The 15,373-nt window shown below is 47.1% G+C and overlaps 1 protein-coding gene across 6 annotated transcripts in view; it reads left to right on the top strand.

Moving 5' to 3' along the window:
- PLRG1 (pleiotropic regulator 1) overlaps window positions 1–15,373 on the top strand; it is a 204,895-nt gene that overhangs the window by 187,746 nt on the left and 1,776 nt on the right. For 4 of the 6 annotated variants that reach the window (XM_085863551.1, XM_085863547.1, XM_085863546.1 and 1 more), the window contains one exon: window positions 5,770–5,963. In XM_085863551.1, the coding sequence (XP_085719677.1) occupies window positions 5,770–5,963 (194 nt within the window). Of the gene's footprint in view, window positions 1–5,769; window positions 5,964–15,373 lie in introns of those variants that run through there. The other 2 variants (XR_015053148.1, XM_085863548.1) reach the window with 1 other exon arrangement.

Genomic DNA, 15,373 nt, shown 5'->3' with positions numbered 1-15,373 from the left:
TCAGAATAGCACCACGTTCCTTGACTTTGCAAGAAGTCATGGACTTAAGGTGGCCGGTTCATGGTTTCAGCGCCCACAAGCTCATCGCTGGACTTGGTATTCCAACGCTGGCGGTGTGGCAAAGGAGATTGACCATGTCCTCATTGACGGTCGCTGGAGGATGATCCAGAACTTCAGGGTCTACCGGAGTGCTCAGTTCCTCAATACTGACCACCGGCTTGTTGTAGCAACTCTAAAGCTGCACCTTAAATCCTGGAGAATGGTACCATCCCAGCCAAGGCTGGATGTTGGCAAGCTCAAGGATCAGAGAGTAGCTGAGGAGTTTGCGAACAGGCTGAGTGGACATTTCGGGTGTCTGGGTGCTTTGGAGGGTCCTGAAGAGTTATGGATTTCCTTCAAGACCACCATCCTTGATGTTGCCGGTGGATGTCTTGGAACTCACCGCAGGGCAAAGAAGAATTTTGTCTCTCAAGGGACACTGGATACCATTGACCAGAGTCGCAGGGCCAGGCTGAATGGCAGAGCTGAGCTGCTCAGGGAGCTGAGGCGTAAAACTGTACGTGCACTAAGGGTGGACAAGGAGGCCGATGTGCGAGGAATCTGTGAGGGTGTAGAGCATCAAAATGTGGACAGGTGATTCTCGTCCCGCTTACAGGGGAATTCTCGCATTGCGTTCATCCAAGCCCATCCCTCGGAGCACTGCAGTTAGAGCAGAGAGTGGTAGGCTCTTAACAGAGGAGTCTGAAGTGAAGGCCCGCTGGGCCGGTTACTTTGAGCGGTTGTACCAGGCTGGTCCACCAGCTGTCGAGTTGGACGTCAATGGTGTTACAATCCCTGTTGCAGACCCTCCAATCAATTGTGGTCCACCTTCGCTTGTGGAAACATGGGCTGCGGTAAACCGGTTGAAACAGGGTAAAGCTCCAGAGATTTGTGGCATCCATGCTGAACTTCTCAAGGCTGGTGGAAATGCTGCACTCATGTCATTGCATGCAGTTTTGTGCTCTGCCTGGAACACAGGCATCATCCCAACTGATTGGAAGAGGGCCCATGTTGTCCCTCTCTGGAAAGGGAAGGGTGATCGCCAAGACTGCAACAACTACCGAGGGGTGACGCTGCTCTCAGTGCTGGGCAAGGTCTTTGCTCGGATAATTCTTGATAGGGTTCGCCACCATCTGCTTGAGCACCAGCGTCCAGGGCAGTCAGGCTTTACACCAAAGAGGTCAACGATTGACCGTATCCTTGCTCTTCGTGTCCTCACCGAACGCAGACGAGAGTTTTGGCAGGGGCTGCTTGCAGCCTATGTTGATCTCTGTAAAGCGTTCGATTCAGTGAATCGGGATGCCCTCTGGAGGATTCTTGGTCTTCGTGGGGTGCCACCAAAACTGATCGATCTGATGTCTGAACTCTACTCTGGTACTGAGAGTGCTGTGAAGTATGGTCGTACCATCTCTGAATTATTTCCAGTTGTTACTGGAGTTCGGCACGGGTGTGTACTGGCCCCCACACTTTTCAGCACTTGTATGGACTGGATTTTAGGGAGGATGTCGGAAAGATCAAGCTGCGGTGCATCGTTTGGGAATGTCAAGATCTCAGACCTTGATTTCGCAGATGATGCAGTCATCTTTGCGGAGACTTTAGATATCCTTTTGGGGGCCCTCGAGTTGCTGAATGAGGAGTCGGAGCCGCTGGGATTACGGGTTTCTTGGGTCAAAACTAAGATCCAGGCTTTCAATGACATCTTGGATGCTGATGTCCTGTCTGTGTCTGTTTGTGGTGAGGATGTTGAGGTCGTGGAGAGATTCACTTACCTTGGCAGTGATATTCATGTCTCTGCTGGCTGTGAGTCAGAGGTCAATAGACGTCTGGGTCGGGCCTGGGGAGTCATGGATTCACTGGATCATGGGGTGTGGCGCTGCCGGTACCTGTGCAGGAGGACGAAAGTCCAAGTCTTCAGGTCCTTGGTGCTTCCAGTCTTGCCCTATGGATGTGAGACTTGGACTCTGACCAAGGATCTGAGATGGAGACTTAATTCATTTGGTACCAGGTCTCTTCGGAGAATCCTTGTCTATCGCTGGTCAGATTTTGTGTCCAATGAGCGGTTGCTGAGAGAGACTCGGATGAGATTTGTTATCTGCATGGTCCGTGAGCGTCAGTTGCGGCTGTATGGATATGTGGCTCGTTTTCCTGACGCTGATCCTGCTCACCAGATTCTCTCAGCGAGGGTGTCTCGTGAGTGGAGGAGGCCAATGGGCCGACCACGTTCCTCGTGGTTGCAGCAGGTTGACCAGCATCTAAAGGAGATGGGGATGGGCCTGGCATCTGCCTGGGGGAAGGCCAGACGGAGGTCCCTGGAGTACCGGCGGAAAGTGGACACAGCGACGCGCTGTTCTGGCACATGCTCCCATACCTTACCTGACCTGACTGCCTATGAAAAACTTTGTGTCATGCGAATACAAGTAGAAAGACTTGCTGTGATCTGGTAAACCTAGTGCTGTTGCGGAGGAAAGAGCATGTTTGAGGGCAACGAAGACTTCCTCGGCTTCTGGCATTCATTCCAGAGGGTTTGGGCTGTCAGCTGATCCGATGTCCAGCAATGGTCAGGACAAAAGTGCTTAGTTACAATCCATTGTCTGTAATAGCCCGTCGATCCCAAAAAGGACTAAATTTGTTTTACCATTGTAGGCTTTGGTAAGGCTGATATTGTAATAATTCATTCTGGGGAGATAAGTCTTGTATCCCCCTTTAGAATGTGGCCCAGGTATTTTACCTCTATGTAGCAAAACTGCAACTTGTCCATTGAAGCACGTGCCCTTTATTTGCAAGCACCGTCAACAACACCAGAGTGTCTCTTTCACATGCCTCTTTTGTTTTGGAGCAAATAAGCAAATCGTCTACATACTCTACCAATGCCAATCCACCAGGGAAGGTGATGTTGTTTCGATCTTTTTGAAGTGCTCGTGAGAACAGGGTAGGGCTTTCGGTGTATCTCTGAGGTAGCACGATCTAGGTGTCGTCTGCCTCGATACGTGAATGCAAAAATAAAATGATTGATAGTCCATGTAACACATCCATTTTGCCTGCCCAGACTGTCAGGATGATAGTTCCCTGTTGTAACAGAAACTCGAGCACTGGTGCTATCCCTTCTTCAGCTTCCGATCACAAGAGATATTGTGATTTCCGAGGCCATGGCCTAGATGCATCTATTGTGATCTTAACTGGTTGCTAGGAATGTCATCGATCACGTCACTGGTGGTATCTGCTGTGGATTTATGTGGAAATAGTAGTCACGGTAAAGGTTGTGCTTGTTTCCTGTCTTTCTCTGTCCCATATAAATTATTTTGCACCCAGTTGCTACAATGGAGCACCTTATTAAATTCCGTTTGACGTCACATCCGCAATCTTTCCCAGCTCGGTGATCATTGGGCCTATGTCCTTGGCTTGCTTTCCCTCGGTTAGCACCAGTGTGACATATGGTGTTTCCATAGTTCCTGCTGTTCCCTTGAAAGGTGCACATCCATTCCCATTCCTTGTCTGCCCATCTACAGGGATTTCAGTGTCAGGTTGTACCTCTCCTGCAAGTGTGACGAAACCTTCTCCACATAGTCGGTGTCATTTCCCTCCGGGTCGTAGTACACGGTGCAGTGGAGGTGACATTTCCAACGGGAAAGAATGATGTGCTCTCAGGCTGCACAATCCTGCGCTTGAGGAACATCCATGAAATGATCAGCAACACAGGCATTCAGTCTTCTGGAAAGGCCATCATCCGCCAGTGCTCACCATTATATGAGGCTCTCGACACTCATCTGTACCAAATTTAAAACAGGAGAATGTGATTCTGGCAGCATTCAAATTAAATGTTTACTGACGACGTTCCTCCCCATCACCCCTTCACACGATCCATGCAGTCTGACATTTGGCCATGACCTGCTTGCGTGCTTTCTTCATATATATTAGGATTCTCACCAAAGTCAAATTCACCCATGGGGCATGCTCACCATGTACGCTGTCTGTAACCTTCACAATTGGGGTGTGGGTGGGAGATTTCTCCCCATCTGCCGAAAACAATGTGAAACTTGGCAAAAGGGACACTGTATCTTTCGTCTCCCAATCCATGCATCGCTTTTCCCATCAGGCTAAAATCTCGCATCCATCTCATTTACCAAAGCATGTGAAAGGCACATTTCAATTTGATCATCCTTTCTCATAACCAGAAAACATTACCATTCTGAATTGTTCCATCCATCAACATTTAAAACCCTCTCTGCTGTCCATCTTTTAAAAAGGAAAACCCATTTCCCTTACACTTGCCACAGCAAAACGCTGTATAGTCCATCGCACTTACTCTGATCATCTAAGCACTTGCACAAACTCACTTTAAATGAAATCTATTCCTTGATCAAAATAAACAAATACAGTGTACATAAAATTCATTGGATTTCCTTTCCATGAGATAATCTGTACTTAAAAGCAATCAAATTGACTGACTTTTGTGGCCCATCCATAAAGGTCATCATTGTGTGACATTGCCATGTATATTTTCAATCAAAGCAGTTATTCGAATGTGAATTTGTATGTAAGAAAATCGCCGAAATGTAATTCCATATTTTTGCATACTTTAATGCAGAATTTCCTTATTGTTAATTACTTGTGGCACCCTAGTCATGAAAAAACACCCCCAGCCTCTCAACCCTGATCACCTGATCAACCAAACTCGGTCAACGTTGAGTGGCCAGGCAAATGGCACTCCAAATATCAGCTCAAAACACTCTGTCCATGCAAAATAACAGCAATGCCAGGGGAAGCAGAACTGCAGACATTCCACTCCACAGTCACCAAATATTCAACACACGACCTCCACAAATCAAAGCAGCTATGCTACCTCATTAAGAAAGCGTACAGGTGTGCAGAAATAAACAGCTAGTATTTGGAGCTACAAGAGAGACGAAGTGATTGATAGACTGTACAAGCTGCATGATCGGGTGAACACGGGCTCATCGTTACGATATGAACACTGTTATAAACGTTAAAAAAAAATCCCACTCATCTGTCAACGAGCGTACACGCTTGGTCCCACCATTGCTGGAATGTTAACCAATGGACTTGACTTTAACACTCACCTCCACAAGGCCGAATGAACTCTGACGTGAAACACACAAGTCCAAACAGTGCGATTTACGATACCACAGTAAAAGTTCCTTTAAAAAAAAACTCATTAAAATACACATGATTGACTTAAAATATTCTACGAGACCTCGAATAATGTCGTGCCTTCCCTCGCACAATCAGCATTATCATCCATTTCTTTTTAAATACAACTGAATCACATTGGACTACAAATCGCTTGCTCAGCTAAGAGGCGTAGTGAGCCCCCCTTTGGAAATTAACCTTTTTTTTTTACCACATCGATTGATTAAGCAGTTCCAGAGAAATCATTATTTAATATTTTTCTTCAATCCAATATAGCTGCCAAACCATGTGACCTATCAATAATTCCTTAACACACTTGTTCACCCACGACTTACAAAACTTTTACAGTGGGATACAAAACGTAAACAGTTCTTCCTGGTGCAGTTGTGTGCTCTACCAAGTGCCGTTGTAGTTAATTGTGGCTTGGCTGGGCAATATGCTCCATCTGTTCTTCATTGTACCAAATTTGCATTGCCTTTTCTTTATTCTGGGATGTCACTGTATCAGAAGTGAGAATAATATGTTGTCATGACATCACATTTTAAAATATTGTTTGATGTAATATCCCTATTTTGCATGCAGCCGACAATGGAACGATGCACCTTTGGGATTGGCGTACGGGCTACAACTTTCAGCGTGTGCATGCAGCTGTGCAGCCAGGCTCTCTTGATAGCGAGTCTGGAATCTTCTCCTGCGCCTTTGATCAGTCTGAGAGTCGCCTTATCACTGCTGAGGCTGATAAAACCATCAAGCTATACAAGGAGGATGACACTGCGGTACTGTCTTCAACTTTTTTCTTGGAGGGAAGGTTAACACTTTTAGGATATTTCAGCACAATTTTTTGGTCCTTGCGATTGTTCATGGTGATTTGTTTAATGCTGAAAAGGTAACAAGGGTTTTGTTTTTGTTGTTTATTTATTACTGACAAAATCCAGGCTCATGGAAGAGTGAGAAATTGAACAATGTATTAATTCAACATCATTCAATCACCTGCTGTTTCTGCCTTCAGGCATGAAACTAAGGAGCCATATATGTATTAATTTGCAACTATTGCAGGTGACTGTGGGAATGATGGACACATGCATACACAACAGCTACTTCAAATGTATACTTTTAGAGAAAACTGTCCATCCATTCCCCAAGAGCTGTGCACGAACAAGCTCGTATGAACTGATTGTAAAATGGCATTCAAGTTTGTTTGTGCATATCTCTTCAGGAATGGATGAAAAGTTATCTTTTCAAGTGTAAATTAATTTAAAGTTGAGTTGATAATTGCGTGAGAGATGATTAATTGCCCATACCATTCCAAATGGTCGCTGGCATTGTTTAATGCTCGTCTGAAGGAAATTTTGATAACTGGGTGTATACATGTGAAGTTATACATGATGGGTGTATCGGTTAAGAGTCGCTGGTAAACAGACTTACCCGAAGTAAATATTATTGTAACCAGTTATCCCGGCTAACATCCTATCTCCGTCAAGTCGTAGCTGACTTCTGGTTACATTTTGATCAAATTTCTCCAAACATCACTCTTGTACAGCTTTCCGAAGCTCAGACAGTTTGGTTGCAGCCTTTATCCCATCCATCAGGCATACGCAAGGTCTACTTGTATGTGCCTGATATACAAGGTCTCTTCTTGATCAGGGCAGTCTCTCTAGTCTAGACATGTCTGGCATCCTGGCTCGCTCTCCAAACTTTCTGCCATTGGCATCCAAGGCCCACTCCACATTCAATGGAATCCTTTCATCTCGTCTCCTTGTTGATGCTGGAGTGCCTCAAGGCAGTTTTCTGGCCCAGTCCTATTTCTGATCTTCATCATTGATCTCCCTGACTCTCTGGAAAATCCCCTTTTATCTATTTGTTGACAACTCCATCCTCTACCTTGACATCTCTCATCCTTCAGATAGGTTGGCAGCAACCTCTTCCCGTTTTTCAGACCTTGACAAAATCACATGCTGGTCAAATGCTTGGAATATTTCTTTCACTTTTAAGAAATCTCACACTCTCATTATCTTTCTCTGAAAAGACCATCTGGCAACCCTCCTCCCCCAAATCTACTTTCTTAAGAATGTCTTAAGAATGTCCTTAAGAAAGTCCAGTCATTCAAACTCCTGGCTCTCAACATCAGCCATGAACTTTCTTTGGAAAACCACATTTTAAAGTTGGCCTCCAAAGCCAGTCCCCAACTGGGCATTCTCCATCATACAAAGTCCTTCCTCAGCACACGTGAACTCCTTTCCACCTACAAGACCTTCGTCGGCAGCTTGATGGAGTTCTTCTCTCCACCTTGGGCTGTTTGATGCCGCGGAAACCAAGGCCTTTAAGATCATTGGAATCTCCCATGTTGAAGCCGATTCCATGGGCATCTCACTTCCCCATCACAGACCAGTTAGTGGTCTCTCTGTCTTCTATCGCATCCTTTCTAGTCTTGCACCCTCTGCTGTTTCTGTGCTTTGTCGCCCCCAGGTTTCTGCAGTGCGCATGTGGTCCACCATCAACCCCTTATGGTCAAACTCCCAAAATCCATAATAATTTGCTCACCTCCATTCATTTGTTCCTCTCTTTTTCCCAACTATGGAATCAACTTGCACATTCTCTTCAATCTCATTCTTCCCTCTCGGTCCTCAAGACAGCTGTTCACCATCATCTCAGATGATCTCCCATCCCATCCAAAACCATGATATTTTCTGCCACCTCAAGCCAACCTTCCAAATTTCCAGTTTTCCTTCCTGAGAGTTTCCCTCTGTATCCATCTTGTCCACGCCTTGTATCTTCCCCATTCCCCTTTTGTCCAAGTCTCCCCATATTTTTTTCTTAAACACCGTTGTTGGTGTTTCCACACTCTATCATTCGTTTTGTCCTGTTCCATCCTGATCCATTCAGTGTTCCAGCTCTTTCATGAGCCTTGACTTTTGGATGCAAAAAAAACCTCATAGATACATGAATTGGCCCCTCAGCTCTGAAACTTTATCACACAACAAAGTATCTGCCTTTTCATTCGGTACATGAGTATTAGCTTGCTTCTAAACTAAGATTTTTTTTTGGTGAAATGTTCTGTAAATGCTTCCAATGAAGAATGTCTGAAAACATTCATTCTATTGCTGTGGTTCTGCGAAGCCAGCACTCCCCTCGGGAATGGCATACATCATATAGTGGTCACGAGACGAGACCAGAAGAAGCGACGAGACGAGACCAGAAGAAGCGACGAGACGAGACCAGAAGAAGCGACGAGACGAGACCAGAAGAAGCGACGAGACGAGACCAGAAGAAGCGACGAGACGAGACCAGAAGAAGCGACGAGACGAGACCAGAAGAAGCGACGAGACGAGACCAGAAGAAGCGACGAGACGAGACCAGAAGAAGCGACGAGACGAGACCAGAAGAAGCGACGAGACGAGACCAGAAGAAGCGACGAGACGAGACCAGAAGAAGCGACGAGACGAGACCAGAAGAAGCGACGAGACGAGACCAGAAGAAGCGACGAGACGAGACCAGAAGAAGCGACGAGACGAGACCAGAAGAAGCGACGAGACGAGACCAGAAGAAGCGACGAGACGAGACCAGAAGAAGCGACGAGACGAGACCAGAAGAAGCGACGAGACGAGACCAGAAGAAGCGACGAGACGAGACCAGAAGAAGCGACGAGACGAGACCAGAAGAAGCGACGGGACGAGACCAGAAGAAGCGACGGGAGGAGACCAGAAGAAGCGACGGGACGAGACCAGAAGAAGCGACGAGACGAGACCAGAAGAAGCGACGAGACGAGACCAGAAGAAGCGACGAGACGAGACCAGAAGAAGCGACGAGACGAGACCAGAAGAAGCGACGAGACGAGACCAGAAGCCAGCGACAGGACGACACCAGAAGCCAGCGACAGGACTAGACCAGAAGCCAGCGACAGGACGAGACCAGAAGAACCAGACACCGCGCCGTCCCGTCTATTTCTTCCCTCTCTCGTGTCCGGGGCGGGGGGGGTGGGGGGGGGACGCGTCTCACCCCTCTGCACACCTCATTCGCCGGGGTAAATCCGTCGTCTCTCCATGATTGGTCGGGGGACGTCTCGATTCCCCCCCCCCCCGAAGAGGTTTTTCTTCTCTTGGAGCGCGCTCTGCGCCCATTGGCCAACTTACGGAAACCTCGCTCGCACCCCCCGGTTTGGGCGAGAGAGACCAGGTCCTTGTGAACTCCGCCCACATACGTGCTGACACGCACGCGTGCAATGGTGCCGGTGGAGGATGGTGGAAGGAAGCGAAGGCAGGTGTCGTCGTTCAAAAGTTGTTGATATAAAAATGTAAAAGAAAATCCTGACTATCAAAATAACTCTGCAGCGCATGAACATTTAATTACCATTAGACGAGGGACGGGACCCTAACTAGAAACACGTACTTACCGATATACAACTGTTCTATCGGGACCTGAATGTTGAGTGCAGTAAGCTTCCAGATTCATAACAATATTTTCTGTCCCCGTTAAGCCCGCCACCTCAAGCCGACCTTCCAAATTTCCAGTTTTCCCTCCTGAGAGTTTCCTTCTGTATCCATCTTGTCCACCCCTTGTATCCTCCCCATTCCCCTTTTGTCCAAGACTCCCCATATTCTTTTCTTAAACTCATTGTTGGTGTTTCTCCACTCTTTATATCATTTGTTTTGTCCTGTTCCATCCTGATCCATTCAGTGTTCCAGCTCTTCCATGAGCCTTGAGTTTGTATGCAACAAAAACCTCATAGATAAAGGAATTTGCCCCTCAGCTCTGAAACTTTATCACACCATAAAGTATCTGTCTTTTCATTTGGTACATGAGTATTAGCTTGCTTCTAAACTAAGATTTTTTTTTGTGAAATGTTCTGTAAATACTTCCAATGAAGAATGTCTGGAAATATTCATTCTATTGCTGTGGTTCTGCGAAGCCGGCACTCCCCTAGGCAATGGCATACATCATATAGCGGTCCCGAGACAGTTATTTCATTAATATTCATTTCAAATAGCCCTTCCCTCATGTCGAGTGGGTTTATGGGAGAAAATGCTTTGCTAGGGCTTCTAGGCAGGTCTTTATTTCTATCCTTCTTCTCCTTCTTCCTCTTTCGGCTTGCTCCCGTTAGGGGTCGCCACAGCGGACCAACTGTCTCCATTTCGCTCTATCCTCCACATCTTCCATTGACACTCCAACCACCCGCATGTCCGCCCTCACCGCATCCATGAACCTCTTCTTTGGCCTTCCTCTTCTCCTCCTGCCTGGCGGCTCCATCTTCAACATCCTTCTCCCGATATACTCCGTTTCCCTCCTGTGCACATGTCCAAACCATCTCAATCTCGCCTCTCTCACTTTGTCTCCAAACCGTCCTACCTGCGCTGTCCCTCTAATACACTCATTTCTTATCCTATCCATCCTCGTCACTCCCAACGAGAATCGCAGCATCTTTAACTCTGCCACCTCCAGCTCTGCTTCCTGTCTTTTTGTTTGCGCCACCGCCTCCAAACCATACAACATAGCTGGTCTCACTACCGTCTTGTATACTTTCCCCTTCACTCTTGCAGCTACCCTTCTGTCACAAATCACTCCTGCAACTCTTCTCCACCCACTCCATCCTGCCTGCACTCTCTTTTTCACTTCTCTCCCACACTCTCCGTTACTTTGGACAGTTGATCCCAAGTATTTAAACCAATCCACCTTCGCCACCTCAACTCCTTGCAACTGCACCATACCACCACCCTCCCTCTCATTTACGCACATGTACTCCGTCTTACTCCTACTGACTAACATTCCCCTTCTCTCCAGTGCGTACCTCCACCTCTCAAGGCTCGATTCAGCCTGCTCCCTACTCTCCCTACAGATCATGATGTCATCCGCGAACATCATGGTCCATGGAGACTCCAGTCTGATCTCGTCCGTCAACCTGTCCATCACCATTGCAAACAGGAAAGGGTTCAGAGTCGATCCTTGGTGCAATCCCACTTTAACCTTAAACCGGTCCGTCATTCCTACCGCACACCTCACCGCTGTCACACTGTCCTCATACATATCCTGCACGATCCTCACATACTTCTCCAACACTCCCGACTTCCTCATACAATACCACAACTCCTCTCTTGGCACCCTATCATAAGCTTTCTCTAAATCCACAAAACACACAATGTAACTCTTTCTGGCCTTCCCTATACTTCTCCATCAACATTCTCAAAGCAAACATCGCATCAGTGGTGCTCTTTCCTGGCATAAACCCATATTGCTGCTCACAGATCATCACCTCTCCTCTCAACCGAGCTTCCACTACTCTTTCCCACAACTTCATGGTGTGGCTTAACAACTTTATCCCTCTGTAATTTCCACAGCTCTGCACATCACCCTTATTCTTGAAAATCGGAACCAGTACACTTAATCTCCACTCCTCCGGCATCCTCTCACTTTCCAAGACTTTATTAAACAATCTGGTTAACAACCCCACTGCCATCTCTCCTAAGCACTTCCATGCCTCCACTGGTATACCATCTGGGCCAACCGCCTTTCCACTTTTCATCTTCTTCATAGCAGTCCTCACTTCATCCTTACTGATCCACCCCACTTCCAGATTCACTATCTCCACCTCTTCCGACCTTCTCTCTCTCATTTTCTTCATTCATCAGCTCCTCAAAGTACTCCATCCACCTTCTCAACACACTCTCCTCGCTCGTCAGCACATTCCCATTTGCGTCCTTTATCACCCTAACCTGCAGCACATCCTTCCCAGCTCGGTCCCTCTGTCTTGCCAATCGGTATAAATCCTTTTCCCCTTCTTTTGTATCCAACTTCTCATACAGCTCGTCATATGCCTTTTCCTTGGCCTTAGCCACCTCTCTTTTTGCTTTTCGACGCCACTCCTTATACTCCTGCCGACTTTCTTCATCTCTCTGACTATCCCACTTCTTTTTCGCCAACCCCTTCTTCCTTATACTTTCCTGTACTTCCTCATTCCACCACCAAGTCTCCTTATCTTCCTTCCTCTGTCCAGATGTCACACCAAGTACCTTCCTAGCTATCTCCCTCACAACTTCTGCTGTCGTTGCCCAATCATCCCACCCATCTTTACCACCATCCAACGCTTGTCTCACCTCCTCCCTAAATTTCACGCAACAGTCTTCTTCCTTCAGCTTCCACCATCTGGTCCTTGGTTCAGCCCTCACTCTCTTCCTCAACCTCACCTCTAAAGTCATCCTACAGACCACCAATCGATGCTGTCGAGCTACACTCTCCCCTGCCACAACCTTACAGTCACTAATCTCTTTCAGGTTGCATCTCCTACTTAAGATGTAATCCACCTGTGTGCACTTTCCTCCACTCTTGTATGTCACCCTGTGTTCCTCCTTCTTCTTGAAATACGTGTTTACCACTGCCATTTCCATTCTTTTTGCAAACTCTACCACCATTTGCCCTTCCACATTTCTCTTGTTGAGACCGTACCTCCCCATCACCTCCTCATCCTCTGTATTCCCTTCCCCAACATGTCCATTGAAATCTGCTCCAATCATCACTCTTTCATCCTTGGATACACTCTCCACCACTTCATCTAACTCACTCCAGAAATCTTCTTTATATTCCATCTCACACCCCATATGTGGGGCATATGCACTGATGACATTCATCATCACCCCTTCAATTTCCAACTTCACACTCATCACTCGGTCAGACATCCTCCTCACCTCCAATACCCTCTTGACATGATCTTCCTTCAGGATTATCCCGACACCATTTCTCCTCCCATCCACACCATGGTAGAACAATTTGAAACCACCTCCAATGCTTCTCGCCTTACTCCCCATCCACTTGGTCTCTTGTACACACAGTATGTCTACCTTTCTTCTCTCCATCATATCAGCCAACTCTCGCCCTTTGCCAGTCATCGTCCCAACATTCAGAGTTCCAACTCTCACCTCCACACTTCTACCCTTCCCCCTCTCCCACTGCCTCCGGACTCGCCTTCCCCGTCTCCTTCTCCTCCTTCGCCCAGCAGTAGCACAATTTCCACTGGTACCCTGCTGACCACTGGTACCGGTGGCGGTCGTTGGTAACCCGGGCCTCGACCGATCCGGTATGGAAATTCGTTTTGTTGTCCGCATAATGATTTGGCATAGGTTTTTACGCCGAATGCCCTTCCTGACGCAACCCTGGTCGCCTCTTACGACACACAGGGATATGGTACACCTATTCTAACCGGGGCATACACTCCGGGGCATACATCTTGTCCACCCCTCGTATCCTCCCCATTCCCCTTTTGTCCAAGACTCCCCATATTCTTTTCTTAAACTCATTGTTGGTGTTTCCCCACTCTTTATATCATTTGTTTTGTCCTGTTCCATCCTGATCCATTCAGTGTTCCAGCTCTTCCATGAGCCTTGAGTTTGTATGCAGCAAAAACCTCATAGATAAAGGAATTTGCCCCTCAGCTCTGAAACTTTATCACACCATAAAGTATCTGTCTTTTCATTTGGTACATGAGTATTAGCTTGCTTCTAAACTAAGATTTTTTTTGTGAAATGTTCTGTAAATACTTCCAATGAAGAATGTCTGGAAATATTCATTCTATTGCTGTGGTTCTGCGAAGCCGGCACTCCCCTAGGCAATGGCATACATCATATAGCGGTCCCGAGACAGTTATTTCATTAATATTCATTTCAGATAGCCCTTCCCTCATGTCGAGTGGGTTTATGGGAGAAAATGCTTTGCTAGGGCTTCTAGGCAGGTCTTTATTTCTATCCTTCATCTATTTTAATTACTTTGCTGCACATACAATCTTCTCTTCACGCAAGCATGCATGCCACAGCCGCATAATAACAAGACAGCTCATTAGCATATGTCGCCAAAAGTCCATTTAAACATCGCACTATTCCCGAACTGACCATCACCTCATATCTTCTCCAGAGTAGAAACACAATGCTACAACACTCCTAGAACCATCACAATGCCAATATAAAAATCCCAACATCCATTCAAGCTCGCTCACCTCACCAGAACCGCTACAACGCCTCGCTCAACTCACCACATAACCACGCCAACGCTTCATCCACCTCACCATAACCACTACAACGCTTCGTCCACCTCACCATAACTGCCACAAAGCTTCAACCATCTCGCTACAACCGCTACGAACGCCTCGACCGCAGTCACCACCTCGGACACCCACCACTCTCCTTTGAAGATATCGGGGAACCATGGACACTACCTACCATTACAGATGCTTGTGTTTGGAACGTTCTGGCAGGTAGCTCAAAGCACAAGTATGCGCTAGAATTCATTCAAGTCATCACGTCCTAGCGCTCCGCTCAATCACGACCCCCATTTGGTGTCCAGTGCACCATAATGGCCGGAAAGTGCCCCAAGAAGCCTGCGCCCCATGTTAACCTTGGAGCCCCTTCGCGTGATATAATTTAGAAGCAAATGAGGCCATTTTTGGCATAAAGTCCGTGCTGGGGCGGGGCTAATACTTTTGAAAGCGTCTGTGCACCAATCGGGGCACTGGAAATGCCTACAATCTCATTATTCCCTCCAGGTCCTCAAGACAGCTGTTCACCACCATCTCAGATAATCTCCTATCCCATCCAAACATCCTGATCCGACCTTTGGCTCCTCCCTTGCCAGACGTCGATAAAATACCCTGCAAAGGAGGTGTAGGAGTTATTGGCTCTTGGTTGAGAGTTCTGGGAGAGAGACACTTCTGGCTTGATCGGCAGTATGGGGCAGAAGGCGGAGTTGAGCATGCGGAGCTGGGTGGGTGAGCGAACCAAGTGCCAGACCGATCACAGTTATCAGACCATTAGCAGTTACACTTTCAGACTTTCTCACACTTCATTGGTCGGTTATCTTCTCACACGTTCTGTCTTATCTTCTGTCTCATCTGCTGTGGCCGCAAAAGAGTAATCGGCGAAGGCAAGTCCCACCAAATATTCTTTTCAGAGCGACCCCACAAACATGCACCTCTTCCCATTTTTCCTTCTCTGCACCTCATCACACCTCCTCAAATCATGCACATTGGATAACCCCAGTTTTCTTCCCTTCTCCGCCACCTAAGCGACTGGGAAGCGCGGGCCTATCGCCCGCGCCAGGTACAATAAAGATCACCAACACCTCTCTCTCTCTCTCTCTCTCTCTCTCTCTCTCTCTCTCTCTCTCTCTCTCTCTCTCTCTCTCTCTCTCTCTCTCTCTCTCTCTTTCTCTT

The sequence above is a fragment of the Eptatretus burgeri genome, chromosome 18, assembly GCF_056783735.1.
Source record: "Eptatretus burgeri isolate ZD-2024b chromosome 18, Ebu_testis_v1, whole genome shotgun sequence".
NCBI classification, from domain to species: Eukaryota; Metazoa; Chordata; class Myxini; order Myxiniformes; family Myxinidae; genus Eptatretus; species Eptatretus burgeri.
This window is presented reverse-complemented; position numbering and strand designations above follow the sequence as displayed.